The sequence below is a fragment of the Macrotis lagotis genome, chromosome 3 (genome assembly GCF_037893015.1).
Source record: "Macrotis lagotis isolate mMagLag1 chromosome 3, bilby.v1.9.chrom.fasta, whole genome shotgun sequence".
Classification (NCBI taxonomy): domain Eukaryota; kingdom Metazoa; phylum Chordata; class Mammalia; order Peramelemorphia; family Peramelidae; genus Macrotis; species Macrotis lagotis.
The window spans coordinates 251,614,221-251,641,427 of NC_133660.1; the positions used below are offsets into that span (position 1 = coordinate 251,614,221).

General features: G+C 40.4%; 1 protein-coding gene across 1 annotated transcript in view; it reads right to left on the reverse strand.

Annotated features, from left to right (window-relative positions):
* The window catches only part of LGR4 (leucine rich repeat containing G protein-coupled receptor 4), a 121,301-nt gene extending 116,961 nt beyond the window's left edge, over positions 1 to 4,340 (reverse strand). The window contains exon 1 of the mRNA XM_074230406.1: positions 4,141 to 4,340. Coding sequence (XP_074086507.1) covers positions 4,141 to 4,322 — 182 coding nt within the window. The 5' untranslated portion in view covers positions 4,323 to 4,340. The remainder of the gene's footprint in view (positions 1 to 4,140) is intronic.
* Positions 4,341 to 27,207: the final 22,867 nt, after the last annotated feature.

Consider the following 27,207-nt stretch of genomic DNA (forward strand, 5'->3'; position numbering starts at 1 on the left):
CAAAGCTGATTGTGATGTATGGACTTCATCTTCCTGTCTACTCCAGCATTCTGGACTCCTGCTAATCCCCACCATGCTGGAAACACACTTCAGTTCCTCATTCTCCACTTTCTGGAAAACCTAGCTCCCTCTGAGTCTCAATATTATCTCACTTTTCTATAACAGAGACATTAAAAACAATGAACATGTTTTTGTTTTTAGTTTTTGCAAGGCAAAAGGCCACACAGCTAGGTAATTATTGAGTGTCTGAGGCTGCATTTTAACTCAGGTCCTCCTGATTCCAGGGCCAGTGCTCTATCCACTATACTACCTAGCCACCCAAAAAACAATGAATATGTAATCTCATTTGTTTTGTACAACAAACCATGGAGGCAAGGTGCTACTATTATCACCATTATACAGATAGGGAAATGAGGCAATTGGTGGTGAAAGACTTGTCCAGGGTCACAAATCTAGTAAGTGTCTGAGGTCAAATTTGAATTTCAGGTATTCTGGATCCCAAGTCATGTCTCTATCTACTGTTCCACACTACCCTACCAGCTATGATTATGTATAGGCACTTCCGGCTTAAAAGACAAGAGAATTGTGCAAGTATCATATATTATTGCTATTGTCTCCTAAATCTGATTTTACTGGGGGGGGGGGGAGAAAAGGAGAATTTTAATGATGGTTTTACTGAAATCCACAAAATATTTTGCAGGTTTTCAAATACTTTACTTATCTCAGGGGGAAATTCTTAATCAATACATTATGAGGAACACCATAAGGACAGAGGTCAGGTCATTTTCTTCTAAGTTTTTTAAAAGGTTATGCCACACAAAAAAAAGGACCCAGGAAGACCTGAGTTTGAGTACTGATTCTAGCCCACAAGAACTGTGTCACTACATATGAATCATTTAGGCTCTAAGCAATAACCTGAGACTACAAATTGCAGTACACAGCCAGTTCCCCAAACTAATAAAATCACAGGTCTAGACTTCCTCTGAGAATCAGTTTCAAAAATGTACATTTCTGTTCTCAGTTGACTTTCTAACATAATTATTCCTAATGAGAAGAGATGAGATGAGTTGTCTTTAGAGGAAATTGGTTCTGGGAAGCAGAAATGACAAATTAAACTAGTTCTAGTTAGTTTATATTCATGTAAAGCTGCCAGGATAATTAATGTGAAGTCCATTCATAAACCCAAAATCAAAGGACCACAGCTATAGAACCGAGAGGGATCTTCTAGAGATCTTCATTTATTTTGTTTTATTCCAACATCTTCATTTTGCAGATTAAAAAAAGTTGAGGCTAAGATTCAAGAAACTTTCTCTTCATCTCCCATTAGTGAAACGTTTTGGTCTTTTCCGTATGTTAGTAATTTTTTCCATCAGTAGGCTTTTAAAGAAGGGTAGGCTAACAACAACAATAAGAATAAGCATCCTGGTGTTTACCAAAAATATGTTGGATTTAAAGGTGGGTGGCCTGCATTGAAATCCTATTTCAGTCCCTATCTACCTGTATTACCTTGTTGGGCAAGAATGTTCACCTCTCCAATTCCTTGGTTTTCTCATCTGTAAAATGAGAGATGAGACTGGATCACCTCCCAAATAAATCCCTTGCACCTATAAATTTATGAATCTCTGAACCCTTGTCTCTAGCCAGAAGTCTACTACCTTCGAGTTTTTAATTGGAAAACAAAACCATTCAACACTAGATTCACAGACACCACTGCTTGGGTTAAAGTTGTATTACACTAATGAGTAAGATGAAAATACCTACAAAAGCACAATTACTGAGAGGACCACACTGAAAACTAGGTTATTCTACTCATCAGGAGTCCTGTCAGGAGGATACAAGCACCGCATCTTCACTCTTCTGACAAAATCTCTATCATCTCTCTTCAACTTTCCATAAGAGTTTCCAGACATTCCCACATGGCTAAACCCAATCCTACCTTTTAACGCTTTATGCATTTTCATTAGTTCATATATAATTCATACTATAATGATGGAAAGGCTGTGAGATTGAAACTCCCACTATCTCATTTTTGAATTTGAATCCAGCACATAGTAGAGTACCTGACCCATAACAATTAATAAATAATCATTTTAAAAAAACTCATCTCAGGGGTGGCTAGGTGGTCCAGTGGATAAAGCACCGGCCCTGGAGTCAGGAGTACCTGGGTCCAGTCTGAGACACTTAATAATGACCTAGCTGTGTGGCCTTGGGCAAGCCACTTAACCCTATTTGCCTTGCAAAAACCTAAAACAAACAAACAAAAAACTCTCATCTTAGCCAATGGGTCCTAGGGAGTTACTTGGGGTTCAGAGGGGTGAATCTTTTCCCCAGGGACACACAACTATCTTCCTGCCCTCAAGTCTCTCCTTCACAGTTGACTCAGTTTACACATAAAAGTCAATGCAATCATGACATTCTGTGAAAGAGACAAAAGTCCAGCGTTTTGGATACCTATTCCCTTCCAGTCTTTTCTGTTTTCTAAACTGAGAGCTTGGGGCCTTTCTTTGTAGTTTCATAAGTGCCTCTGCCCCGGGATCAGCAAGGACAGCTCAGGAGGAGCCCTGCAAGGTGATGTGGGGAAAGGCCGGTGCCACCTGTCTTCTCGTGCCACACTCCGGACCGCTTTCCCGACCTCTGTCCTGGCCAAGGGTCAGCATGGCCCGGGACAGGGGGCTCCCGCTGGGGTGGCAGAAGCGACTCCCCCGGGGGCTTCACGAGGGCGCTGGGGGGGAGGGCAGCTCCGCCGCCTGGGTCTGGCCGAGCTGCCAACTTGGGGGGCACAGGCGTTCCCTCCCTCCGCGCCGAGGTGCAGGAGAGCCCGGGGCACCCCCACCCCAGCCAGGCCGCCGAGAGCCCTTCCTTGCTTTGCGCCCCCTGCTCCCTTTATTCCCTCTCTTTCTTCCTTCCTTCCTCCCCTCCTTCCTCTTCCTTCCTTCTTTCCTTCCTCCCCTCCTTCCTCTCTTCCTCTTCCTTCCTTCTTTCCTTCCTCCCCTCCTTCCTCTTCCTTCCTTCTTTCCTTCCTCTCTTCCTCTTCCTTCCTTCTTTCCTTCCTCTTCCTTCCTTCCTCCCCTCCTTCCTCTCTTCCTCTTCCTTCTTTCCTTCCTCCCCTCCTTCCTCTTCCTTCCTCCCCTCCTTCCTCTTCCTTCCTTCCTTCTTTCCTTCCTCCCCTCCTTCCTCTTCCTTCCTTCCTTCTTTCCTTCCTTCCCTCCTTCCTCTCTTCCTCTTCCTTCCTTCTTTCCTTCCTCCGCTCTCCCCTCTCCCCCCGGGCCGGGCCGGGCCCCCTCTCCCCCCGGGCCGGGCCGGGCCGGGCCGGGCCCCCTCTCCCCCCGGGCCGGGCCGGGCCGGGCCGGGCCCCCTCTCCCCCCGGGCCGGGCCGGGCCCCCTCTCCCCCCGGGCCGGGCCGGGCCCCCTCTCCCCCCCGGGCCGGGCCGGGCCCCCTCTCCCCCCGGGCCGGGCCGGGCCCCCTCTCCCCCCGGGCCGGGCCGGGCCGGGCCGGGCCCCCTCTCCCCCCAGGCCGGGCCGGGCCGGGCTCCCTCTCTCCCCGGGGCCGGGCCGGGCTCCCTCTCCCCCCCGGGCCGGGCCGGGCCCCCTCTCCCCCCGGGCCGGGCCGGGCCGGGCCCCCTCTCCCCCCGGGCCGGGCCGGGCCGGGCCCCCTCTCCCCCCGGGCCGGGCCGGGCCGGGCCGGGCCCCCTCTCCCCCCGGGCCGGGCCGGGCCGGGCCGGGCCCCCTCTCCCCCCGGGCCGGGCCGGGCCGGGCCGGGCCCCCTCTCCCCCCGGGCCGGGCCGGGCCGGGCCGGGCCCCCTCTCCCCCCGGGCCGGGCCGGGCCCCCTCTCCCCCCGGGCCGGGCCGGGCCCCCTCTCCCCCCGGGCCGGGCCGGGCCCCCTCTCCCCCCGGGCCGGGCCGGGCCGGGCCGGGCCCCCTCTCCCCCCCAGGCCGGGCCGGGCCGGGCTCCCTCTCTCCCCGGGGCCGGGCCGGGCTCCCTCTCCCCCCGGGCCGGGCCGGGCCCCCCTCTCCCCCCGGGCCGGGCCCGGGCTCGGGGGTCTCGGCCGCGCTCCGCCCGCCCCGCCCCGCCCCGCCCCGCCCCCTCGCCCTCGCCCTCGCCCTCGCCCTCGCCCCTCCCGGCAGGCGGCGGGCACTCACAGCGAGTGGGTGAAGGCGCTCAGCCCGCCGGGCACGGCCGTCAGCCCCCGGCCGGTGCAGTCCACGCCGCGGTCCGCGTCGCAGCGGCAGGGCGGCGGGCAGGGCGGCGGGGAGGCGCCGCTGGGCCCGGCCGAGGCGCCCCAGCCCAGGGCCAGGAGGCACAGCAAGCCCAGGCACGGCATCGCGGCCGCGGCGCGCCCCGGGCGGCCCCGGCCCCGGCCCCGGCCCCGGCCCCGGCCGCCGCCGCCGCTCCGGCCGCTCGCCCTCGGCTCCGCCTCCTCCGCCTCCCCGCGGCGCTCACGCGGCCGGGCCGGGCCGGGCCGGGCCGGGCCGGGCGCTCCTAGCCCCGGGCGCAGCCGCCGCTCCATGGACGGGCCGGGCCGGCCCCGCAGCGGCGCCTCCCCTCCGCGGCTCAGCAGGGGCCCCGGCGCGCCGGCAGCGGCGACGCGCAGCCCGGCCGGGGCTCGGCCATGGCCCTGGGCGGCCCCTCGGCGGCTCCTCCTCGGCGGCTCCTCGGCCCCGCTGGCTGGCTCGCTGGCTCGGCGCCCCTCAGGGCCGTGCGGCGAGCCGCTCCGCCATCCGGCCCGCGCCCGGGCCGCCGCGCCCCGTCCCAGCCCCCGGCCGCGCTCCGGAGCCAGGCAGCCCCGCGCGGAGGGCGCTGCAGTCCCCGCGGGCCTCCGCCGCCTGCTCGGCTGCACGCCGCGGCTCCCGAGCCCCGGCCGCGGCGCTATGCAAATCACCTAGGTACATGCAAAACGAGCCCCCGTCCCCGAGCGCTATAGGCGCGGCGACGGCCTTAGCTCATTAATATGGGCCGAGGCGAGCCCCCATTGGCTACGCGGAGGAGGGGCGGGGCGGGCAGGGCCTGGGGGCGGGGCTCCTGGCTGTGAGTGACAAGGTGGGGGGCGGGGAGGAGGCCAAAAGCCCTGACTTGGCTGGATGCGTGGGGCAGGTTGGAGGCTGCTCGCGGCCAGACCCGCGACGGGCAGACTCCGGGCCCCGCCGCCCTGGCCCGGTTCCCTTCCTCCCTCTGCGCTGCCACTGTCCACGGAACGGCAGCGCGGGCTGAGCCCAGGGCCTGGCAGCCCAAAGCCTCTCCCTTCTGCCCTCAGCCAGGCTGCGGGGCTCCTTTCCCTGCATTTAAAATTAAAAAAAAAAAAGGGCAGAGGGACCTGGAGTGGCTGGAACTTGACAAAGAAATTTCGAAGCGGCTAAAACGTCTAATTTTTTTCTTCTTTTTAATCAATTTCAGGAAACATTTGACCCTCAGGAAGAGTAGAAATAAATCCCTTAGCCGCATTTCATCCTGAGTGTCACACCAGCCCTTCACCTGGAATGGAATCAGAGGAAGTTGGTTTGAATCTTATTTCTACACAGCAGACCACATGGGGAACCTCGGACGAATTCCTCAACTCCCCTGGGCCTCGGTTTTCCCCTCTGTCAAAAATGGATGGGGAGGGTGGATCAGAAGATAGCCAAAGTCCCTTCTAGTTCTTAATCTATGCCCCTGAAATCTAGCTGGATCATTACATCATACACTGTTTCTCTTTTTAAATTGTGGATCAACCCATCAAAAAGCAAATTAAGTACTTAGTGTGCACCAGATACTTTGCTTATAATCTGAATGAATTACCTCCATTTCCTTTTTATAATCTTTTAATATAGGGAAACCTTGAGGGCAAGGGACACAGGAGAGGTACATTTTAGTGGGAGGGGAGAGGAAGGTACAAAATCATTCAACAAGCAGTTATTAATTCCCTAATATGTGTCAGACATTATCCAAAGGGCTGCTGATTCAAAGAAAAAAAAAAATGAAGCAGCCCCTGCCCTGATGGAATTTAAATTCTAAATGCCTTTGGGATTCCAGATAAGTTACTCCAGTTTCATGGAACTTTGTTTAACATTTTATTTTTAATTCTATATTCAACATAGCCCTTTCCTTTCATTACAATTGAGGAGAGAGCCAACTTCAGTTGAATTCATTGCCTATCTTGGAGTTGTCTTCTCTAACAGGAAAAGATACTGAAATACAAAATGACCTTAATCCTAATAGCTCTGACCCTTTGGGAAGCCAAGGATATTATCAAAATTAGAGTACAAATGCTTCTGCAGAATATTTCCTTTCTTTTTGCCTGTCTGTGCCCACACCCAACTATTCATTGTTCCTGAACACATCTCACCTTTTCCCAGATCTAGACCTTGCTCATGGCTTCTCTAATCTTCTCCCCAATCAGTGACTATTTAAATCTTTCTCCTCTTTCCAAGTCCAATTCAAATGTAACTTAGTAGATGCTTATGGAAATTACAATCAAAAATTTATCCAAAGAAGTTTCCTAGAGGGCAGGAACTTGGGTCTTGTCTTTTGAATCCCAGGACCCAGAAGAATGCCTGGCACATAGTAAGCATTCAAAAAATGCTTGAGAAACTCAAGTGAATTGAATTTTTCATAGTAGACTAATTTAATCTTAAGAAAACCTTTAACTTGTGAGAAGAGTGGGTAGATTTGAAGACCTAAAGTAGAAATTTGCCCTTCAACATTCTATTCACATGGCTTATTCAAAAATAGTAAACAAACAAGCTGGGAATATTTTCATATGGTATAGCTGTCTACAAAACAAAGATTCTTGAATTTCAAGGTTTGTTTCATTTTTGAAACATCTAAAACAGTATCTGCCATATAGTAGGTGTTTTAATAGATTCATGTTGATTACACTAACAGTTTTCAACATGTCATCTTGTAGCTACAGTGACAAAAATCTCCTGATCAATCTAGTTTATATAGTATCCTCTATCCTCCAAGTCCCAAGGAGCATGGCATTGTATATGGAGAGGACTGGCTTTGGATCACAAGCACTGGAGCTAAAATCCTAGGTCTATTATTTACTGAGTGTGTGAGACCTTGAGCAAGTCTCTTAATCTTCCTGAGGCTCAATTTCCTCATTTGGTAAAGAAAGAAATGAATGTTGAACTAGACAACATCTAAGGTCCCTTCTAACTCTAAATTCTAATTTTCATTCTTTAGAGAAATGATTATTCATATATACTATATTGACTGGTTATAGAATAGGGGTTCTAAACCCAGGGTCTATGAATTTTTTTTTAATTTTGGTAACTATTTCAATATATTTGACTTCCTTTGCATCTCATGTGTTTCATTTTATACATTTAAAACATTATTCTGAGAAGGGGTGCTTAGGTTTTATCAGACCACCGAAAAGATTCACCATATAGAAAAAAAAGTTAAGAACTCCTGTTATAAGAAATTCCTAGAATAGATTTAGTTTGAAAGATGAGACAAACATAATGAAAAACAAAGGATTCACACTTGCAACTAGGCCTTAAAAATGTTCCAGGACTCAAATGTGACCCTGAAACCACCAAGCCCAAGATCAAGCCAAATTGTTTGCCATCTCAGCAGTCCAGTGAAGGACTACAAACACATGTTTCAGATCTCAAAGCCACAAGCTGTTCTCTGTGCTAAACTTGTACTGTTTCTCATAATTGTTCCATTGTTTATGTGTTTTTATTCTTCCCTTGCATTAAAGGTAGATTTGACAAATGGAATATGAGTCTCAGTTAAGTTGTCCTATAAATAGTGAGAATTACAGAGTTCTGATTATCAGGGACAAGCTAAGAAAATAAGTACCAGGCCTGAAAGAAATCACTGACTGAAATAAATCAGGGTGAATCTTTAAAAAGTAACCAATCAACCCCCCGCCCCCCCAAAAAACCAGGTAGCTGCTTTTATGGTTTCTTCTCATTAGGTTGTCATGGAAGTTAGCAGAGAGAATCTACACACAGTTGCTTGCATATGTTAATATCTTTTGAGGGCCCTAAATTTAAAAAAAATACTCTGAAAGAGAGAAAAGGTTGAGGATTAGATTTATAAAAGAGTAAAGCACTTTTTTTTTTTAAGCTAGTGGAAAGTTTTGTAGGCCTACTGACTTTTGAAAATGATTTGTGCCATTATTGGAATAGCTTAAAATTCTGCTCCCTAAGAGCCAAAATCCTTAGGAAAACATGTAGGGAGAGAAATGGGGAACTTTGGCAAGGAGGATGCTGTGGCTGGACCAGTGAGAAGCTATTTGAGGCAGGTGTGAGGGGAAAAGGGAAATTCAGGGCCCTTAGCTGCTATCTCACTTGATTATTCTAACTTAAGTACTAAGTCCATTTGATTCCAAAGCTGAAGGAGTGAGCATCTGTTCAGCACTTTCTAAATTTTAGCTCTCTGAGGTTAGGCACATGCAATTGATATTAAGCCATCTCAAAGATTTGCAAGACTTTTTTTTTTTGCAAGGCAAATGGGGTTAAGTGGCTTGCCCAAGGCCACACGGCTAGGCAATTAGTAAGTGTCTGAGACTGGATTTGAACCCAGGTACTCCTGACTCCAAGGCCAGTGCTTTATCCACTATGCCACCTAGCCGCCCCTACAATGCCACCTAGCCGCCCCTGCAAGACTTCTTTACTTGCAAGGTGGACCACACGTTAGAGCAAAGGTGACAAACAGGTTACCTGAGTACCCCCTGTACCAGAGTAAAATATAATTGAGAAATATTTAACAAAAAAAAAATACAATTAAACAAAAATAATGTCAACATAAGGCTTTCTAAATCAATTTGCAATCTACAGAATCCTCGTATATGGTTTTGTGTCCTGGTCATGGCACTATTCCTAGGAATAGTGGTAGAATGTGAAGATGGAATCAGCAACAACCTCCTCATCAGAACCAGTAATTAGCTGATAGATAGTTCATTTATTGCTGGTAGGAGAAGATATGACCCCCATGTTAGTGCTGTGGCAATCTTTCCTGAACTAAGCCTAACAAACCAACAGAAAAGAACTCCTCAACCCTCACAAGTTCCATGTTTGGGGAGGAGGTGGGGAAACTTGCATTTTCTTATAGATCTTCTACAACTCTCAGTGACCCTAACCTGTGTTATGACCAAAGGCTGAGACCTACTGGCAAAGTTCAGAAGTAGTTTTCTTTTTATCTCTAACTCTTTCTAAGCTTTTATCATCACCATTATTATTATTATTTTGGTTATTATTTCTTTTCACTGCTTAACAAAAACTTAGTCTTCCCACTCTGTCCACCAAGATGTATAAGAGACCATGATAAAGACTAGCTTTGTCTGTCTACTAATAACTCACTTTAAAAACCTCATATTAGAAATAGAATAAGATGCCTAACTAAAAAGAAAAGGTTTTAGAAAGCCAGAGATCATTTCAGAAGGAAACAAGTTATATAATCAGGTATCAGGAAAAAATAGGGGACAGGGTCCTAGGAGGTAAGGTTAGGCCCCTGGGAATTCAATTGAACCAAAATGTCAAAGAAAATGTTAACCTTGTGAAAACTGGAAAATATTAGAGTTTCTGTGAGAAGACAAATATAACACTGCAACATTGGCTAAGCTATGAATTGGTTCAATTTTTCTGGGAAATATTTTGAAAAAAGTTACTAGACTCTAGGTACTTTTTAATTCAGTGATATCACTTTGTTGTTCAATAATTTTTTAGTTGTGTCTGACTCTTTGTGACCCCATTTTGGTATTTTTTGGCAAAGAAATTGGAATTATTTTCTATTTCCTTTAGTTTATTTGACAGATGAGAAAAGTTAAGCAAACAGGTTTAAATGATTTGTCCAGGGTTACATGGCTAATAGCATTTGAGGACAAATTTGATATCACTACTAAACATTAACCAAAGAAGTAAAAAAAAAAAAACAGTGGAAAACATCCCAGAGAAATAAAAAGAAGCAAAAATCTATGGTAGTATTTTTTTTTTTGTAATAGCAAAGACTTAGAAGGAAAATGAATTCCCACCAACTGGAAAATGGTTTAGTAAGTAATGGTATATAAATAAAAGGGAATATTCTTGCACTGAAAGAAACAGTAAGTAGGAGGAATTTAGAGAACCTTGAGGATGACTTGTATGAATATATGCAGAGCAATGTCAGTGGAACCAAGAAAACAATTTACAAATGACCATAACATAAAGAAAACAATGCTGAATAACTTCATAATTGATCAGTGGGGGCATCAGTCATGACTTCAGATAACTCATTGTGAAATATATCTCTCCTATCTCTGGGCAGAGACAAATGATAGACTATATAGGTGTAGGAAAGAGGCATTCATTTTGAGATGGGACTAATATGTTAATTTGTTTTACTTGATTATACTTTATTAGAAAGGAAGATTCTAATGTTTGGGACTATGGAGGTATCAGTGGGAAATGACAAACAAAATAAAAGAACATTCAATAAAACATTTTTTTTTCATCCAAGGGAAAAAGTCTTGAAGTTGCATTTTGAATTTCGGTAGTCTTCAATAAATTTTAGACAGAATCCTGAGCCAAAAAAAAAGTGGGGGAAAAAGAAGAATGTCAGCCCTGGAATATAATAACATTACCCCAAAGTGTGAAAATCTGTACTAATGAATTATATTAATTTAAAGGCAGAGCCACCATAGGGCTACAATTTGTCTAGCCAAGAATTTGGCATGGACTACACAGCTTCCCTGGGCATTGCTTTACTGAAAGTCTCAGAGACAAGGTTAGGAGGAAAGATGGTAGTTCTTAGATCCAAAAAGAAACAGCAGGGGCTTTAAAATAAATTGGATAGAATGAGTCCATGCTGTTTTTTCTATTTGTTTATTAGACTGTGAGCTCCTAGGGAATAGGGACTCTTTTGTCTCTTTTTGTATCACGGTGCTGGACACATAGTAGGTGCTCAATAAATGTTGATGGATTGTTTTCTTCCCTTAGTCTAGTTTCTTAACATTTTCACAGAAAAGACAATTATACCTACATATCACCTTTTTGGATATTCCAAAATTTGTACAATGGTTCTATTGAGTTCTGCCATGATATATTTCAACAGAGTCATGACTTTCAGTAAGCAATGTGTAACACCTAATGGCTATTGCATTAAAAGAATTCCCCTCTGGATATATATTTTTAAGTTAATACTAGTAGCCAACATTTACATATAATGCTTTAGTTTGCAAAGTTAGATAAACATGTTATCTCATTTGATCCTCCCTGATCCTGGGAGGTAGATACTATTATTATTATTCCAAATTTAGAGATGAAGAAACAAAGTCAAACTAGGGTCAAGCAACTTGACCCTGGTAATACAGTCAGACTTGTTCACCATAATCTGTCTCAGTGTTCCCTATCCTAAGATATAGGGGAATGGTTTTAGGTTCAAATCATTCTGAGATATTTAGGACTCTAAGATGCATTTTTAAAAAGTAGCGATGGTTACCATTGCATTGGAAAATTCCAAGATCACCTTGGGAGATAAGAAAAGAAAAAAATCAAACATAGTTAAAGAATCTTGGATTTAGATGGGTCTTCATACTTGACAAAGGATCCCCCTTAACAATATACCTGATAAGTCATAAAACAGGTTTTACTCAAAACCCTCAGAATCTCTAGAGCAATCCATTGCACTTAGGGATAACTTATTCAATAAGTCAACCACAGTAAGGAACTATGAAGCAATGCGTGGGAATAAAAATGCAAAAAGGAAGACAGTTCTTGCCCTCAAGGAATTTATATTTTAATGGAAGAACTTGCATTCTGATTCTAAATATTCTACTAAAAGGAAGCTGCAAGGGGGTAGGGGACAAGAGGAAGTACCACCTAGGGGCCCATGCCATCATGACAGTAATGTCATAACAAGCACATGAATTGAATTTGAGTAAGAGTCATCTGGGTCCAGTGACCAGATAATCCAGAACTGAATTGGGAGAAGAGGGAAAGATGACTGGCCTGGGGACTTTCTTAGGTGGGAGGAAATTTGCTCATTCACACAACTAGTTAGAAGCAAAGGGTAAGTTTAAACCCAGGACTTCTGAATCCACTGTCTATAATATGATTGGAGAGGAGAGAGCATCACTGTTTTGTTTGACCTTCATTTTTCAAAGAGATCCAATTACATCAAAGGTTGAAGTCTTGAGTCACACAAAGTCAACAGCCTCCTTATCTCTTTTAGAGTCATCCAAGTCCAATGACAAGACAAAAGATCACCCGGGATGCAGTGGATGATCTTGGAATCACCCATGTCTGACCAAATTCTCCATAACCTGCTTCAGCTGCCTTAATAGCCTTGAAACAAATGGTTCTCTTGTTGGGGCAGCTAGGTGGAGTAGTGGATAAAGCACCAGCCTTGGAGTCAGGAGTACCTGGGTTTAAATCCGGTCTCAGACACTTAATAATGACCTAACTGTGTGGCCTTGGGCAAGCCACTTAACCCCATTTGCCTTGCAAAAACCTAAAAAAACAAAACAAACAAAAAAACAAATTGTTCTCTTGGGGTAGATACACCCCTCCTAACTCACCAAAGGGTTTGAGTCCTGTTGGTCTCTACCTCACATTGGTTTAGCTCATCTCCCCAGATGGTTTACCAATGTGTTGCTGCTCATGCTACAGCTTCTTGGCATTACAGGTGAAAGTGATCCACCAAAGGTGGATGAACAACCCCGAAAAGGGCAACAGAGGTTCTAATCCTTGAACAGCCCATTCACATATGGCAAACTATTCCAGTATCTTTCCTGCCACATAAGGCACTTAATGTTCATGGATTGGTTGCAGATAAAGCTTGAACTTCACTAAGGAATTGCATCAGTATTAAAATAATCCTAAAACTCTAGTGCTTACTACCTGCTGAAGCATAGTAAATTAATCCTAAAATACCTTTCATTATCTTATAGCATGAAGCAGTCTTTTAAAAAGAACTGATTCTGAATCCAGAAGACATCACAATCTTGAGAAGAAAAATGTAAAATACTCCAAGAAATCATGTATGCCATCACGCAAATCACATCTATTTATTGAGTTCTATACTTACCAGATATGGAGTGATATCTGCTGCTTCCAGTTCCACCTGCTTTACTTGAGAGTTGGCATCTTCACCTTACTACTGCCCTGAAATAATGTCTACCTCTGCTATTGCTGTTTTCTCTGGTGCTGGATATCACCCCGTATATAGACAAAAAAGTTGTAATTCATGGTTCCTCTTCTCATTGAGCATTCACTTTAATTTTCTGGTCTTTTTAAAATTTGAAATTATTGATTCAACCAGGTGTTATCTCATTATCAGAGGTACTTTCTGCCACCAATTCAGGACTCCTCTTTATCTGAATACAGAGTTTGATAAATTCTTTTGGCCAAAATAACCCACCCCTCACCCCATCCAATAGTTGATCCTCTGGTTGGAAAAGGAAACAAAACAAAGCATAATAACAGCTACTATTTATCTAGTACTTTAAGCTTTTCAAAGCTCTTCATATTTTTTATTTGTGCCATTATTATCCCCACTTTACAACTGAAGACATTGAGGCTGAGGGGAGTTCAGTTAATGTTACATCACTAGCAAGTATGTGAATCAGGATTTGAACCCAGGCCTTCTTGTCTTTAAGTGCAGCACTTCAATATCATTTGGTTTCCTGTACATTCATCCATCCATCCATCCATCCATCCATCCATCCATCCATCCAACCAACCATCCAACCATCCATCCAGCTAAACATGTAAGTAAAGAATTCAGATCACAAGTTCTTTAGAAGTAAACTATAAATTCTATTTTATTTTCGTATTCTCAGAAGCATACATATTTGGTGTTTAATAAAATGTTTAGTGAACTAAATGGAAAGACCAAAAAAATACAACATTTATCTTAGGAAATGTATGCAACACATTGATAGAATGAAATAGGGAAGTAATGATAAGGGAGGAAAAGACTAGTTTTCCTCATTTTTACTCAATTTAAAATTCTTTCAAATAAAATTAGAACTTGTTAAACAAATAAATGATTTTAAAATGAGGCATATGCTGGTAGAAACGACTAGAAGACTGGAAAACATAGCTCTTTAGCAACACCTAGTGGTAATCTATGCAAAGATAAGGGAAAAGATCATTCACATATTCTTAACATAAATTATCCAATATAAAAGAGAGTAGTGTAGTGAGGATTTCTACTTAGAGAATGTGGGGTAAAAAAGGAATTTTGTTTTATCAATGCTCTTCCTTACTAAATAGCTTCTGGTAGAATACCACTTCAAAAGGCAATCAAATTTCCATAAATTATAAGGAACAACCTTGTTCCTAGAGAGCAAGATTCCTCATTTGAAAAAGAAACATAACTCCCTTCCCTTTAGTAGGAAGGGAAGAGATTATCCCCTTAGAGGGGAAATATTTTAAGTGTTTTAAAAAAGCAACAAGATTATTATTTTTTCCTCTTTTAAAGTTTTGCCTGTATTGAAATGTCATTTCTTCTATGGTGGGGGTTGAGTGGGAAGTCAAAATAAATACATATTTTTTATTTTATTGATGATCACAAACTCCTGAATAGCTATGAAAGTTCGTTACTGTTATGTTGAAATTATATTGTCATCTTATTTTGTATCTTGCCACTTATGGTCACAGTTTTCTTTGCTGTTCTAGGATTTTCTAAGTGAAAGAATCATGACACCTGCAAGTAGAGATAGCTTTGGCTTTTCTTAGTTTATATTTATGCTTTCGGTTTTTCTCTCTTATTTCAATTTGAAGTTTTGGGGGATGTATGTTAAATAATGATGGGGAAGAGGGCCTCCTTGCTTTACTCCTGAAACTATTAGGAAAGGTTCTAGTGTTTCTTCATTAACTATTGATATTTAAATTTTTGAGTTTCTTGCTCATTGAGATAGAGCTTAAAATTAATTTCACTTAGCTAGTTAACTTTTATAAAGCATTACCCAACTTTTCCTTTGTTTCCTTTGTAGCTGTAATGGGAACATTGAGCCTGGGTCACTTTGGTCTTCCCTTTCTGGGGTTGTTAGTGCTTTTGAATAGGAAAGCACACAGAAACATACCCCTGACCCACTAAAAGATGGTACTGACACTGGAAGTTGTGGGAAGGCATTGCTTATCTTCTGAGGAAGGTAAGCAGTGAAATGAAAGGAATTGCAATCAAGTCAACTCAGCAACAGGGTTGAAGGCTGATGATTGTTTGGTGAGGACAAATCAATGAGCCTTCCCAGCTGCCTTTTGTGTAACCACCAGGGTGCCTAATCTAAGAAGCTGGAGGTGTCATGAGTATAACACTTTCCTGAAAAGGGGAGAGGAAACAGTAATAGCAGGGGTAGACATTGTTTCAGAGAAGTAGTAAGGTGAAGATGCCAACTCTCAGGTAAAACAAGTGGAACTGGAAGCAGCAGAGATGGAGCACCTGATGAATAACAGAGAAACCAGAAAGATCAATGCAAAAAAGGAACTCTAGACACAAAAATCAGAGAAGGGACTAGAACTAAGAAGCAGAGTTGCAGCATGAGAATGCAAACCTAGATCTGGTACCTTTGGTGTCTTGTACAATGTGTAGGTCCATGAAAGAAGTGATGTGGGTTGGTGGATTGTCAGCTGATCCTGAGTTTCTCTTCATTTAGGGGCAGTGGAAAAAGACCTAATTAGTGGTGCTAATAAGTAGGGAGTGACTGTTTAGAACCCTAGTGAAGTGGGATTCCCCTAATTGGAAGGAGGTAGGGTGGGAAATTTTATTGACTTGTCTTTGGGTTCAGGTATTAGTACTAAATTCTTTGTGGAATTTTAATTAAAATTAGTTGCATATTTCAAGTTTCTGTAACCATAAATTACTATATTAGGCTTGTATCTGATTAGGAGGATTTTTTAAATGGTCCAGATTCATTATAATTTTGTCCTTGGAAGTGTAGTTATAAAGTGGCTAAGGTTATTACTCTGGTGAGAGAGCAAAAAACTCTCTATTAGATGGGGGAGGAAGGAGAGGATTTGAGACCCAGTCCTATGCTAGCATTCCCAATTCTTTCTCACTTATTGCCATTGCTATTCTATATCGTTATGTTACAAAAAAAATGACACCAGAAAATATTAAGAAAATGGCCAATCTTAGACCTTTATGAGAAATAAGATTAGATCCATCAAATGAAGTAAGGCAAGTACTGGAAAAGCTAACAAAAGAGAAAGCTGACAAATGTTGGAGAGTCTGTGGGAAAACAGGTTAACTAAGGAACTGTCGTTAGAGCTATCAATTAGTCCAGCCATTCTGGAAAACAATTTGGAAGTTTTTCCAGAAAAGTGCATACCGATCAGCCCAGCTAGGCCTCAACCCCCAAAGAAATCAAAGAAGAAAACAATCGATATGTTTAAAAAATTTATATTAGTTCTTTTCGTGATAGCCCCAAATGAGAGTCTAAGGGAGGATCCTTATATTGATAAATGGCTAAACAAATTTATTAACATAATGTAATATTATTATGCAATGAAAAATGATGTAATTTTTGGAGAAAAATGGTAAAACCTTTATAAATTGATGTAGAGCAAACAGAAATAAGAGCAGTTTAGACAATAACATTATAGATAAAAATGACTTTACAAATTTCAGAACTCCCATCAATAAACTATGAGTCTGAAAGAATGAAAATTAAATATACCACTCACCTCCTAAAAGAGAGGTCAATTTAAGATGCAGAAAGAGACACACATGTCAGGATATGACTAATGTGGGAATTTGTTTTGCTGGATTGGTAGATATTTATCGAGCAATTTCTTTTTGGACTTTTTAAAAAAATGTTTATTAAGAAAAGTAAGAACAGTAGTGAAAAAAATAAAAATGTTATGCATAAAATAAAGTACTGGGACTTTTTGTTTTTAAAAAAGGCTACCAATTCCTCTCTCAGATATTCAGCTACCAGAGTAAGTGACCAAGATATAAAATGAAAAAACCCCTATCTATACTCATAAACTTTTCTGCTTATCTGCTTAGAGGGGGCCTATGAAGAGGTTTGAGGAAGATAATGCTGCTGTTATGTTATGGTTGTGTTGCTGCTCCTATGTCAAGAAAAGCCTAGTCATAGCCACCTCCTTCTTTCTTTTTCAGATCTTGAGAGGTCCTCAAAATTCCTGAGTTCATTCCAGTAGGATAAAAAAACCTGTCCTCATCTCACTTTAGTTCTCTCTCTTCCTAAAAGAATAGACACAATTTACAGAGTCTTGCTTTAATCCCAAATCTTGCTATCTATCACAAGAGCTAATAATCTTAATTACCTATCAATGGAACAGAACAGAAACGAGTCAAATTCAGATGTTCTTAGGGCCTGAATCTTGGAGGGAGGTTGAGGTGGTTGGGAATGAAACACTAATTACCCAGATTATTTTCTGGTTGAATTTGGTCTATCTGTCAATGTCAAGAGAAGAACTAATTTATGAACAGATGATATGCCTTTGAACACACGAACAACAAACAGATTTTTACATGATTAAAAAAACCCATTAAATTAGTTTTAATATTTTAGTTACTTTTTTAAGTGAAGTTTTGTTTTTAAACCTTTAAATCAGGGTGTCAAACCCACTCCCCAGTAGCCCAGATTAAAATGTAATTGAGAAAGATTTAACAAAATAAAAGTGCAGTATAATTTAGATAATGTCAATTAATATATGGTTCTCTCAGTAGGGTTTATATATTTGTTATTGTTCAGTCATGTCTGATGCTTTGTGGTGCTATTTAGAGCTTTCTTGGCAAAGATATTGGAATGAGTTCCCTTTTTGCTCTCCAGTTCATTTTACATATGAGGAAACTAAGGCAAAGTGACTTGACCAGGATGGCACAGCTAGTAAGTGGTGGAGGCTGGATTTGAACTAAGGAAGATGAGTCTTCCTGACTCCAAACTCATTGTCCTATCCACTGTGCCACTTTAACTACCTTCATTACTAGCTGACATCACTGCTTTGAATATCAAATAGCTTGTTTATTCTTTGTAACCTTAGGGATATGGAAGGTAGATCCCTCCTCTCACTTTTTTTTTTTGTTTGTTTTTGCAAGGCAAATGGAGTTAAGTGGCTTGCCAAGGCCACACAGCTAGGTAATTATTGTGTCTGGGGCCGGATTTGAACTCAGGTACTCCTGACTCCAGGGCCAGTGCTCTATCCACTTTGCCACCTAGCTGCCCCCCTCTTCTCACTTTAAGAAATGTTTTAAAATATTTAAAAATTATCCTAGTCTGAAGTCTCTGAAAAATCCTTATTGGTATTTCTTTCATTATTAATTCTGAAAAAATGTCCTCCTCCCTCTTTCTGATCAGTGGCAGAACGATTGCTTGCTGGGAATAGTTGGGGCAGTGACCAGATCACATCAAGGGACCCTTAAATGATTTCAGTCTCCTCTAGGAATGGGTCTTTCAAAGATAAATTTTATAACCTTGATATGAAAAAGTCCAGATGACTCAATAGATTTCAGGGCTATATTCCCCATTGAAGCTCCTTTGATTATGAAATATTAAAGGTTAGCAAAATATTAGGACATTCTATTGCATTTACTGTATCTTCTCAGCAGTGCAAGCTTACACAAATTAAATTATCTTACATGCCTTGGATGTAGCTAATATTGACACTTTGATACTATTATTGATTTTTGTGTATCTGAACTGTGATTTCACACAATTGCTAATTGTCTGAAGGAGGAGTTCAAGAAAGGTCTTCCTAAATGAGAATTCACTAAATATTATGTACTATATTCAATATTGTCTTCTGTCTTCAAAGCCAATATTCTATTATACCAACAGTTTGCATATTTATAAAATACTTACTTTGGGGAGAGAGGGAGGTAAGGAAAATAATCTCTGATTTCAGGAAGGCTATAATCTAAATTAAAAAGATGGGGGGTATATACATCTATCTGAAACTTGCTGGTGGAAACAAGATGGAGTCTTGAGTATGAAGAGTGAGGATGAGATTTTCCCTCCCTGCCTCCAATAGGTTTTGATCTCCCTTAACCATTTGATTTAATGTTAAGACTAATTGATGATAGCCACTACCTAATATGTAAATAATTCACTATAAATTTCAAGAACTCATGATTGTTGAATTTCACCAATATATAGGCCCTCTCCTCATTGAAAAGAATTATAATTCCTATTATGCCTTAGTGTATCTTTGCAAAAGACTGAGCAAAACAGCCCTTCTTTGGATGAGTCAGATTGCACTTTTTCAGGACAGACAGTCCTTGGACAATAAATTTTTCTTTTGGACAAAAATTTTTTCTCTGGTCATGGGATCATATATTTAGAGCTGGAGGGGTCCTCAGACATCTTTGAATTCAAACATCCTCATTTTACTGAAATCTAGAGAGCTGAATCAAATTGATAAGGGTCATACAGCTAGCCAGTGTCTGAAGTAGATTTCATATATCTGGGGTTTCCTATTCCAGCAAACCAACCATAGTACTTGAAGTTTCTCAAAAGTATCTTATCTTGTCTTTTGAGACAAAGGACCTGAGTTCAAGTCCCTTCTCTATTACTTACTACTTGGAAATCTTGGTGAAGTTACTAAACCTTTGAGCCCAGTTTTTCCCCTCTGTAAAATAGGGGTAGGGTGGAAATGTGGACTTAATGACCTTTAGGTTCATTAGAGCTATATATAGGAACTTGGGTCTAGCATATATAAAGGCCTTCGAGTCTCATTTTCCTCATTTATGTTTCTAGTGACCTGCCTGTTGGATTCTTTTAAAGTATTGTGAGAAATGATTATTTCTCTTGTATTTAATAATTAGTTATAAATTAGGACCAAACTTTTTCTCCTTTTCTCCTTCCTCATCTGGAAACAAACCAGTGTGGTAAGTTTTTTTTAAATATTTACCCAGCCATGATGACTGAGATCTATCAAAGACAGTAAGAGAAATTCTAAGTTTAGGGGAATGGGTACATTCTTGCTCATTGTGTTTGCTCAGACAGGTCTGGGAAGATGTGGATTCTCCCTTTTGTCTGACCGGAGATATGGAAATTGATAAGACTCTGGGACCAAGGCTTGGGTGACCCAAGTCACTACTCTGAGACCCTCACTATAATACAGCCCAGCCTCTCAATGTAATATTCATTTTCTCATTCATTGTTGACCAATCAGAATTGATTGCCATCCTCAGAGACACTTACTCCTCAAAGGGTATATAAACTGTGAGCCTACTGCTATAAGGAGTCTTTGGTCTAAGAGAAAGACAACCAAATGACCTTCCTTTTACTAAAATCCTAGTATTATTAAATAAAATGATTAAATTATCCAGAAATTTTGTCTTTTGGATTTTTTTAAACATCACAACATGATGACCCAAACTCACATAAAATACAAAATGACAGGATCACAGAATTTTCAATGGAAAAATCAAAGAATACAATCCCTCCATAGAACAGGTGAAGGAACTAGGTCTCAGTTAACTTGAAGCTTTGTAGCTTATCTGGTTCAAATCAATGCCTGCCCAGTAAGGAGGAGACATTGGGGTAAACACTAGTTCACTGTTGTTATTCAGTTGTTTTTAGTCATGTCTGACTCTGTGACTATATTTGAAGTTTTCTTGGTTTGCCATTTCCTTCTCCAGCTCATTTCACAGGTGAGGAAACTAAGGCAAACAGTTTAAACCCAAACAGGGTTAAGTGACTTGCCCAAGGTTATACAGCTAGAAAGTGTCTGAGACCAGAAATGAACTTAGGAAGATGAGTCTTCCTGACTCAAGGACCAGTACTCTTATCTACTGTACCACCTAGCTACCTACAAACTAGTGATGACATGCATGATATCTTTTCTCCTATATAAATTAATATTACGAACAATGAAAAGTGCACTTAGAATCAGGAGAGATAAGCCCAGATATTCATTTACTTTCTACCATGTCTACTAGTCTGTTTCTTCATCTGTAAAATGGGGACAATAAAATCTGTACTCAACCAAAGCAACCTTGGCAGAAGAGATGACTTTAGATACCTTTAGATACTTTAGGTATCTTTGATATTTACTGGTTGTGTAACCTTTCAGTGTCCCAGGTGATTTTCTAAGATGATAAAGTACAGAGAAGCTTCAAGAGTTGTTTCCTCATTGGAAGTTCTTAAAACATTTGAATAAAAACCAAACTATCCTATCTTATAGGACCGTGAAATAATGAGATAATGAACGTAAACGTACTTCTTAAATCCAAGACGTATATATATATATATATATATATATATATATATATATATATATGCATGTATGTGTGTTATGTATTTCTGAGTATATTTACATATATACATATATATCACACATACATATGACTGCTATGGTTATTTTTACCCAATATCCATAGCAAACAAAAGTTGAGCTCTTCTGACTTGAATTCTAGTGCTCTTTCCAATTAAATGTAACTCATATATACTCTGGAGGTATCCTTATTTGAATTCCTGCTTATACTGATGAGCTTGGTCCCTAGAGCTACATTCCTTAAATCTTCTCCTTTGTATAGGGTCCCCTGAGAAGATGGAATGTCTTTCTAATACTATGTGCAGTTAAGACACACATGCATGTCATGGCACCTCTACCATGTCATGGGCTTTTTCAAGAACAAAGGACAAACATCATATACTTGAGTGCCCATTCTGGTCTGTTTTCCTAAACATCAAACAGTAATTAATTACAGTTTGTATCTCCTTTATATTATTGATATCTTACAGGGCTGAACACCCCAGTATCATGTAACTATTTTATGTCTTTTTTTTTTTTTTTACAAATGCATACTTACCAAATCTAGAAATAAGTAGAAAACATCTCCTTAAACTAGGGACCCACTCTCCTCTAAACCACCCTCAGACCCTAGAGAAATGGTTTCAACTTTAAAAGTTGTTTCTACATAGTATGTATTCTATCAAATTCATTTCTCCAATTTTGGCATAGTTAAATGAACAGAGATACTCCCTTGTTTGTAAGGTCCAGCATCCTGACTTCAGGGTAAACCTACTGATTTGGACAATTCTGGGGGACTAGGTTTAGCTGTCCCAAAACTCCAGTTCCCAGACTACTAGGTCTCCTGATCTTTCAAAGCTTATAAGGCTTACTAGTCCATTCCATCTACAATAATCCTTCAACAAAGAACAGTAAACAATAGATGCCACAGGGACAGAAGAAATAGTAGGGGTATATGCTTCTGGCTTCATGTTGACTAGTGGGGAGATGAGCCATTAGTGCTCTCTCCACATGGAGGTCTCCTCACTCAAACACAGCATCAAGGTCAAATCATTAGAATTTTTGAGGCAATTCTGCTTCAGCAACCAACCAAAACGTCAGTCTTTAGCACATAGTAAATGGACAGGAAATAGTCATGGGATAATTGACATGTTCTTCTGTAACACTCCTTCAATTCGTGTCTTCAGACAGGCTCACTAAAGATACAGTCCTCACAGGGTCAACCTTCTATTACTTAATCAGTCTGTCTCCAAGAATTTATAAATGCCAATTATGCCCAATAAATGCCAATATCTCCCCATTTTGATTGTAAGCTCCAGGAAGGCAGCCACTCTACCGGGCACAAAAATAGGTAATGTTTATTAACTGATTGGTGTGATAGACACTGGTAGATACTGGAGACACAAAGACAAACATTTAAAATAACATACTATAGAAATAGGAACAGGGTCTATCATTCTATTGATATAGGAAAGGGAAAATTTCTTCTACCAATAGAGAAGTCTGTAAATTACAGTCCTTAGAGAGTTGGCTTTATTATGCAGGAGTGATAGACAGATGGCCTCTACAGATCTCCCATTGATTGTATTTTTCAGCTCTCTTATACAATTTTGTATTATTTTATAAGTCTATTCTATGTCACACAATATGAACAAATAAACAGCCATAAGTGTCACAAGCAGGCTGAATTCAGTTCTTCTGGGCTCCTGGGTCACCTCTGGATCCCTGAGCTTCTTCCCTAGTCACATAGACTAACTACATACTTTTATGTCTAATTTGTACTTTTTGCCATGAGGTACATTGTATAAATTAAATTACTTCAAGATACTTCTTATATTACTAAAAATTGAAACAAGCTTTCAACATAAATGTAGGTTTTTGAAACACAATGTTTTATATACTAATGTAAGCATTGCACTTAAAAATTCATGTCAAATAACAGATGTACCCGTAGGTATGTATGAAGTTTTTCTGCTAGCCATTAAATTATATTTTTTTAAATCAAAGTTTAAATAACCAAAATTAAAGCCCCCTCCCCGTTTACCCTCCACTGAAGTGAGGGTCAAAGATAAATGTCAAAGATATCTAAAGATTGTCATCTTAACTTGGGCAGAACTATATTTCTCCTATTGGCTGGAAGAGTAGATTGATCAAACAGAATTAAAACAACAAAAATCCAACTTCACTCTCTGGAAGCTCTGGCTAGATTGTTACCAATTGAAAGTTTGTTTCTAAAATTAGGCAGTTTTCAAAATACATCCCCAAAGCTGATAACAATTAAGAGCACTGCTCTGGTTACCTAGACTTTGGCTTGGAACACTTAAGCTGTTTTTAAAAAAAACACCTGCAGTTAAATCATAATACCAAAGGGACAAAGAACACAATAAAGACCTTTCTGAATTTCCCTTTGTTCTATACTGGCTGTAAGTTAAGCCACATAGAGATTGCAAATGCTTCTCTGGCTGTATTTTCCTCTTCATTCTACAAAAAGCATCAATAACAGAACAAGCAGTAGTTTATAATAGTGTAGTTGAACAAGTGAGGTCATGAAAACCTTACCATGAAATGTATACTTTAAAAGGTTATATAACCAAACAGTAGCTGTGTGTTTCTATTGGCTAGGGACTTAGTAAGGTGAGAATCTTTGGGTTCCTTTTTTAATGCAGCCCAGTAAATGACTATAGCTTTCATGTTTTTATAGCTTCTTATGACCTGCTAAACCAGAGCCCAGAGAAGTTCATACGATTGTAGATCTTAGAGGCCATTGACTCTAACATCTGTATTATACAAATGGGGAAACTGAGGTGGAGAGCAATTAAATATCTTGTTCAGGGTAACACAGTGAGGAATTGTTCCAGTAATAAAATCTAAGTCAACATTCTCACTCTCTTATGTATTATGTCATATGACTTCTCACTGGTACTTTGTGTACCATCCAAATGTGATGACTTGCTGCCCTCCATACTTATCCTGGCCTTTCCTGCCTCTAAGGTTTTGACCACCTTATCCCCACTTCCACCAAAAGATCCATTTAAAGCAACCCCAAATGCCATCTCTCCCAGATAACTTTCTGACCTTTCTGGTCAGAAATGACATCTGCCTTCTCCCCACCCCCCCCATTCCTCTTGATGCACTTGATTTTCAGTTCTCTTGCAGACTAATTATTTTGAGGTTTTAAAATTATAAATTATAAATGTAAATCACAAATAAAATTAAGCAAAATAAAATACCAAACAATAAAATTTATTCACATTTTTATAATTGTGATTGTTTTTGCTTTGTCCTGATTGTTTTCTTCCATATACTTATAAAAGTTTTGTAATTTTTTATAAAGATGTAGAGCAAGTCAATGCTTCTGTTTTCTTTGCTCTGGATCAATGGTGTTAAATTCAAATAGAAACAGGGGTCACTAAACCATACAAAGGGATTCCTATATAGCAGCAAACTGATTTAATTTTAAAATGTAACGTTATCTATATTTTGTTGTATTTTTATTTATTTTGTTAAATATTTCCCAATTATATTTTAATCTAGGCATTGAAGGTATTGGGTTGCACATTTGACACCTCTATTCTCTATCATACTGGATCAAGCTTTCAATATTTTTTTGGTCTTTTTTATTTATTATTTTTTTAAACAGAGCAGTAGTATCTCACTACTTGGAAAAGCAGCAGCTCTTTTTGTGATGGCAAAGAATTGGAAACTGATTGGAATGTCCAATAATTGGGGTAGAGCTGATCAAGTTATATATCTATATCTCTATATATATGACTGTAATGGAATACTACTGTGCTATAAGAAATAATGAACAGGATTTCAGAAAAGTCTAGAATGGTTTATATGAACTGATGTAAAGGGAAGCTAGCAGAACCAGATTATTGTACACAGTAATAGCAATTTTATATGATTAGCTGTGAATGACTTATTCTCAGCAATCCAATGATCTAAGATAATTCCAAAGGATTTATGATGAAAAATACTATCCACTTCCAGAGAAAGAACTGATGGATTCTGAATGCAGATCAAGACTATTTTTCATTTTATTTTGAAAAAATATTTTTCTTTTGGATCTGTCTTCTTTTACATGACTAATATGGTAATATATTTTACATGACTGAACATGAATAACCTATTTCAAATTGCTTACCATCTCACGAGGGAGAAAATTTGGAATTCAAAAATGTTTTAAATGAACATTAAAATTGAATTTACATGTAATTAAGGGAAAAATATTATTTAAAAATAAAAATTACAATTTATCTAGATATTTACCATCCATTAGAATTTTCCAATTTTTTGTCACAAATGAATCACCCATGGATTTTTGAACATATGGCGCTTTCTTTTAAAAACATGTTAGGTTTATCGTCGTTGTATATTAGAACTGTATCTATCATGAGTTTTGGAAAGCATATGAACTCTTGGACCCTTGTGGGTGGGGGAGGGAGTTATTTATTTCTGAGTTAGATACCATTTTTCAAAATGACAAGTTGTAAGCCATGTGAGGTTCTCTTAGGGAAGGGATGCCTAATTCATTAGCCTATGCTCACAAAAAACTCAGATTTGGAAGTAAACTCTAAGATTGTGGAGTTTAACTCATACTCAAACAAGAATCCATTCCTCACTATTCCTATCAAGTAGTCACTTTCAGCCTTTGAAGATCTTCTAATGAAGGGGAATCCATTACCTTTCAAAGCAGCCCATTTTACTTTAGATCTGTGACTACTTGGAATTTCTCCTTTACATCAGGTCTAAATTTATTCTTTTGCAACTTTCATCCATTGCTTCAAGTTTTCCTTTCTGTTCTGCTCCCCTAGATCTTCTCCAGGCTAAATATCACCATTTTTCAAATTAGTGATTAAAGTGAAAAAGTATAGTTACAACAAATATCTATGGTAAATTAGGTTTTTGGACTGGTGAAAGGCAGACCTTCCTCTATCAACTCTGATGGACAAACTTCACCAAGGCCCCATGGCCAGGGCAATTCTGCCTTGCCCAGACAACTATTCCCTTTTTTGGGTAAAGTTGGAATAAGATGCTTTCAGGCATTTTCATCAGTTCAATTCTGCCTATAGAGAAACCAGAGTAATAGGACAGCTTAGGAAATTGGGATGGCATTCCTTATGGACTGATAATTCTCCCAGGTATATTGTTGATTACTGATGTTCCACTAAATATTTACTAATATAGAGAACTTAAAAGCCATTAAAAGAGTCACCTAAAACACTGAAAAAATAGTGTCAGGTATAAGGTAGGCAATGTGTGTCAGTGTCAAGATTTGAACCCAGATTGCCCTTGATCCAAGGTCGACCATATCCTTTGGGGAAAGCATGCAAAATATGGAAAGGAAGGTAAAGGAGGGCAATAAGGAATATTCAAAGTTTGCCTTATATCTTTTCTATTTTGATACAGGTTACTAAGTATATTTCCCATACATTTTAAATAAAATATCTGGAATACTTCAGAACTTTAGAAATCTGCGGTTCAAATGAACCTCAAAGGTTATTTAGCTCAACCCATATCTGAGCTGGAACTTTTCTTCACAAATTATTACCCAGATCCTATTGAAGAGGAACTCATCATCTCTCCTTAAGCAACCATATTCAACTTTTTAAAAGTCCTAATTATGAAGTTCTTCTTTGTACACAACTAAAACCTCCCTGTAACTTTTACCCATTGCTCCTAGGTCTGACCCCCAGGGCCAAATAAAAACAAACTTAACTGCTTTCTTTATAATTGTATTCATGCATGGAAAGAACTACACTGTTCCTCCTCAATCACTCAGTGAACTCTAATTTCAGATCCCACTGTGCCTTAATGTAACTATTGAACAAACTACATTCAATAAACATTGGGTTCCTGCAAAGTGAGGTACTATGTAGGTGCTTTCTACTAATCTGATGATCAATACTCATTGGTGGGCATGATTTATGAGGAAGATTGCACTTTTAATATTAAATTCATTTTGACTAAAATCTCTGCTTGTCTTCATCAAAACCAATAATTTTGAATATAAACTTTAACCTCACTAAACATCAAAGATAGTGTGCAATTGGGAATTTATATGTATAA